At 39.1% G+C, this 5855-nt stretch overlaps 1 protein-coding gene across 1 annotated transcript; it reads left to right on the top strand.

Moving 5' to 3' along the window:
• On the top strand, positions 1–5855 carry LOC132558947 (uncharacterized). Its single transcript, XM_060223570.1, has 3 exons — positions 1–208; positions 4548–4718; positions 5011–5855. The coding sequence occupies exons 1-3, from the start codon at positions 1–3 to the stop codon at positions 5853–5855; spliced, it is 1224 nt and encodes a 407-aa protein (XP_060079553.1).

The following is a 5855-nucleotide window of genomic DNA, read 5'->3' on the forward strand; positions in this document are numbered from 1 at the left end:
ATGTCACAAACGATACAGAAATGGTGTGTGTTTTGCATCCTACTGGTGATTCTGGCACTAGGAGTGGTTGGGTTTGGCACCCCCGGCTGGTACCGTCTACGAGTAGCTAGTGTCACTCCATACGAATACACTGCCGGATTTTTCGAGGCCTGCACATCGTCCCAATGCAATGCATACCTGACTTACGTCGGACTTAACTCATATGACAGTAAGTCTGTTGTCCCCCGTCTGTAACATCCGTTATCATTATTCTTGATAACATTTCAGCTGAAGTTGTTGGATTAAGAAATACCTACTTAGTTATCTAGTGACAAGACATTAAATATGTATTCCTTAATTTCCTGTTTTCCTATAAATTATATAATTGACATTCTCAGATTTGTGACTGAGTGTGCATGTGTACGTGCATGCTAGCACGTGAACCACAGCAGCCAGACACGGACACTTCTTATGTTATTTTACTTTGTTATATAAGATGTGAACACAACAGGGTTATGACAGCACGAGCTTATTTATAGTGGAAGACTTCAGATTTTGCGAGATATAGTTCTAGCATCATCACCATCTTCGCTTTTGTTTTAGAAATTATAGTGTTCATGTGTTTGTAACGTAGCGTTGCATTATCATTTCTATAACTGGCTATATTCGCTCTCTAAATCGACTGTAGCTTTCAAAATACTAAACATTGTCATGTTACTGAGAGTGCGTTGAAGCTGTACCCAATTAGGTTGAGAATTTCATCCCTTTACATGGAAGACAAAAAATTTCTTCTGTAAAAATTTTAGCCTCTAAACTAACCTGTTTGAAGGATAGCATCGCTATGTCATACGATATGGTATGTAAATTGGTTGCGAACAGAAACAGGTTTTACTTGTTAAAACATGGCCACCGGTAAGTACTCTATTGTAAATAGACTTAAGAAGAATGTCAAATGACCTTGACCACTTAAAGGAGGCAAAGAAAAATAGCGAAATTTAAATGACATTATATCACAAACTTTCAGGAGGTTTTCATATATATGTATAGTTATGTATATATTATAAATATAAATACTTGCCGTAATATATGTATAATATATGTATGGGTAACTATTTTTATCATTCCTTACATAAATAAAATAGGTACTTTAACAAGCAAACAGCATTCCCATTACAGTAGTATCTTGGGGCTGTCGGCCGCTCTATAGAATTCGTATTCAGGATGCGTTCTCTAATGCGTATGGCAGCGTTTGATTGCCGTAGAGTCGGTAGTTAAGTCCATTTGTTGGGATACTCAAAATGGGAATGACGTACTTACTGCAACCGCTTGGTATATTGAAAAGTCAAGGTGGAAGGTCACACGCACCCATACCGAACACTATTCAATTACCAGGAACCGCAAAACAAGGCATTGCCCCCACCCCCACCCCCACCCCCACCCCACCTTGCACCCAGCTGTTGGTTAAATCCCAATTGTGATATATATATGTGTGTGGATAACACTTTGTGACGTCATCATGTACTGCTACTATCACCGGAAAGTCTTCTTTTGTCAGTTATCAATTAAATTTCCTTATATCGCCTCAGCTTCAACATTATATGATATAGATATCAAACTAATAGTAAGAGTGCATATTTTGATGTCGATCAGTTGTGTTTGATTGTTAAGATTTGAATAGAGCTTGGTATTGTCCATGAACAAATTTATGCAACACTCTATAAGCTCTGGAGTAATACAAGAAGTCACAATAAATCGAAAAATTTGATAGTAACAGAAAAAAAAAGATAAATGATAAAATGTCCTCAATAAAAAAAACATGACTAGGGCACTAACCTAATGTATACAAAAAGTTTTGTGGAAGTGAGTGGCATAGTTTCGAAGTTGTAGCCTGGAAAGGAAAATTGTCGTCAATAGCAAAAGATACAACTAGGGGAATAAGTTAATATACACTGCAAGTTGAGTTGAACGGTTTTGAAATTATAGCCCTTAAAGGCCCTCGATCGGACGCGTGCACGGCGAGACGCATGTACGTACGGACGCGTTTCGTGCAGATACTGAATTCTCGATGGAATGCTGAACCGAACCCAGTTTCTTCAGTGTATTGTCTCACAAGTCTTAATGCAGTTGGTTTGACGGAAACGAGCAGTTCAATGGAACTCGATAGCTGACTAAAGCTCTGTTGACCCGAAAGCTCATTGGAATCTGATTTATGTGTAAAATTCTCTCGACAACTTATAACTCTCAAGGGCAGTGAACAAAAACTTTCCGATTCTTTTCGCAGGTGTTTTCATAGAAAAAAATTTAAACTACCTAGGAAACATTTCACAGAAAATAACGGTATATTGTGCCTCGATATGGATCAGCGGAATGAGAACTACTGAAAACGCCTTAACGTGGTATTCTAACATATTTTCTCATCAATAACGTATAAATTTGCATTATTCAAATAAAAAAACTAAAAAATATTGCATAAAAAAGACAGCTTCGATGCACCGTTTTGCGGTTGTCGTTCGTTAATCTCGATGCTCTACTTGTATGTTACGTTACACTTTTCCCATTGTGAGACGTTAAAAAGAACCTGCTGGCAGAAGTAGTTCACCTGAAATAAATGGGGTCATGTGACCGGTTATTCGGCAAGTTAACACCAATTACTACCAGTTTTTTTTCTAAAGGACCGTATGTCTACTATGATGACCTATGTGGCCTTCAGAAGTGTTTGTTACAGCTAAGACCGCGGCTTTACTCGGGGACTTTAAAGTACTTTATTTCCATGCTTTATAAATAAAATCTAGCAACGTTAACCCTTTGCATGAAAATCCGTAACATGATAAAAAAAATACCTGACGATCTGGTTTGACAAGTATTTTTACCTGAAGGCGTTTAGGCGAAACTTTCGTCTGTCGTCGTGACAACGTCTTCGTCATTGGTTTGTTTTTTTTTTTAAATTTAATGTGTCCTATATTATGACAGTCTTAACGACATTCATAAACTGACGTTGTCATCACTATATGTGTTGCAGTTTTGCTACTAACAAAAGACATATCGTAAGCTCGATACTGATAAACCTCTTTACAAAATGTGCATTATCTTAAATTCCGCTGGTTCATGTGAACAGTGAAGTGAAGAGACGAGGCATATCTGATCACTTTTTTTGTTACATTTTATCGTATAAGTGTGTGTAGTGCAGTTTGAATGACGTCTGAATTTTGTATAAGATACGGAACGCTGATCCGCTGTTAATATGAAAAGTCATGCATCATGTTCTCGCCCTAGATTTACCTGTTCTTGTCACAGAGTTCCCGGCGAGATTTCCAAACACAATGTAAACACAGAAAGGATTTACTCGTGTGTAGAATCGGAGGTATTTATAGAGTCCGGTAAACGGGTCTATTCCCAATTAAAAAAATTGATACTTTATTTCCCCGATTTCGGTCGGTGTTTCCAGTCCCAATGGGATACTAGTTAAAACATTTCCAGTCATTACCTTGTCAACTCAACAACTTCTACAACAACAAATTAACAAAAAAAATGCAACCATAAATTTTACATTTCTGTTTAATGACGCGGTGTTTGTAGAGTTTGCAGCCAGTCATTGAACTATTTTTATTTGTTTACAAATAAGTTATTTTAAAGTTAGAATTGAACTTAAAGTATACTGAGAGTCTGGTGAAGAACATATTTTCTAATATGTTTTAAAATGCATAGAAGTGACTTTTTATTTGTGACAGAGAATGACACTAATACAAATTACACTTCCCTGCTCCCCGCCCTGAAAAAATGCTATCAATTTGTACAGCTGTAGGGAGTGGGGAGGGGGCATCATATTAAAAGATGTCTCATGGGACGACTTATCTCTTCCAATAATCAAAAAGACACCATTGTTGGACTGTAAAAGCATTTTGATAAGTTGTTTTTTTCAAATGACAAATGCGTTAGTCAAATTTAAATCAGGTTTCAACTGAACTCCGAGATACGTGTCTGAAAAGTGTCCGAGGATTTGTATTTGGGAGAAATGTGTCAACAGACATGAAATAGATAATCATGTTTCCTATTGTCAGACCTGGACCTTTTTAGATCAGAATTATACCTCTGATTCAATGGAATAAGACCACTGAATCTTTTTCCTCGTCTCCCTACTTTTCTAATTGTCTCCCCTAATTTACTTGAAGTGTTTTGCCTCTATCGGGAAAGTAATTGGTTCTGCCAAAGACAGACATTAAAGTCATTTAAACTGCTCTTGATTAATCCCTATCGGACGTTGAAGATATTTCAGTTCTTTCAGCACACTTAAATTTGTAATAAAGGATTCTAAATGCATATTGTACACAGACATAACCAGTCCCTCTCGATGGCAGTAGGATGTCAGGCCAGTGTAGATGCGATGTGACATTTAAGTGAAATGGCACTTTAAAGTGACCACGAGGTTGACCATATTTAGAGATAACTCACAGCATATTGTCATATATTTTTTCTATACGTCACATTTCTAATGTCCTTCATTTATTGTATATCTTCAAATATTTCGGTAAAACACACAACACTATAATTCTCTTATTTCGTTCTTTCAGGTAACTATATTGGATGTATAATATTTAACGTCCTGGGCATCGTCTTCCTGCTGGCTGCCATGGTAACGTCTGTTTTCACTCTATGGGATCCTACAGAATTCTGTGGCTGTGTGGCTTGCTTTACTGACAAGCGGAAGCTCCTCCACGTCACATGGCTAACTCTACTTGCAGGTGAGATAATAACCTGTTAAAAGTATTGTTATGATAAAGTTTACAGACTGTCTCTCTAAGTTAATCCATTAGAATCTATCGTTATATTAAGATTTTTCTAAACAAACACAGATGTCTGAAGACTTCTCTATACCAGAAGAATAAATTGACGTGTGATTGAAATTGATCTTTTATTTTTATTAGTTTCCAGTAATTTTAACAGGTTTTATACTATATAACTGGTTAACTTATTTACACTAGCTCCTCTAGACACAAATGTGTATAATTTATAATACAACGTCTTGTTTTGCAGGTCTGTGTTGGCTGGTATCCGTGATCTGGTTCGGTGTAGCTGTGGTACAGAATATGAGGGGATTAGGAACGCGGGCAGTGGGCGGTTCGATAGTGGCCGAGTACTCATTGGCATTGGTAGCCATTGCATGCGTGCTAGCTATTCTCTTTGCACTTGTCATGTCCATTTTGCTGGTGAGGAATTTTTTCATCGGTACCCGAGAAGTGATCGTGAAGCGACGTGTCGAGGAGGTGGAGTACGTGGATGATCGTTTGACCATACAATCCGAGATTTCCAAGAGAGAGCCTCTTGCACTTCCAGAACCTGTTTACACCATTGCCAGACCGGAGCCCATTCAAATGATTCAAGCACCCCCTCAGGTTGTAGAGGTTCCGGTACCACAACCGGTTGTTGTACCACAGCCGGTCATGATGCCACCACAAGTGAAGTACGTCGAGGTTCCAAAACCTGTCATACAGCGTCAGGTGGTTAAGGAGTTTGTTGACCGACCCGTACCTGTTCCGGTCCCACAGCCTGCACCAATTGTAATTCAACAACAAGCACCGATGATGGTTGCTAGGCGACCCGTACCCATCCGACTTCCTGCCCTGCCAGCGCCGCCAGTCATGGTCTCCGATCCGGTCTACGTACGCTCCCCTCGCCCGTACTATGTCACAGAACCAAGAACTTCCAGGAGGAGCAAGCGCTTTATGGGTGGAGCCTATATGGCAGGTCAGCCTATGGGCGGTACATTCATGACACCAGGGCCACCCATGGCCATGCCTTTTGGGTATGGCCCGGACGCTTTTACAAACGGGGGTGATTTGCTGTACGACAACCCAGACTCACGTGCTTACGTACCGTAA

The sequence above is a fragment of the Ylistrum balloti genome, unplaced genomic scaffold, assembly GCF_031769215.1.
Source record: "Ylistrum balloti isolate Yb309-2 unplaced genomic scaffold, AGI_CSIRO_Ybal_v1 Utg370840, whole genome shotgun sequence".
NCBI lineage: Eukaryota > Metazoa > Mollusca > Bivalvia > Pectinida > Pectinidae > Ylistrum > Ylistrum balloti.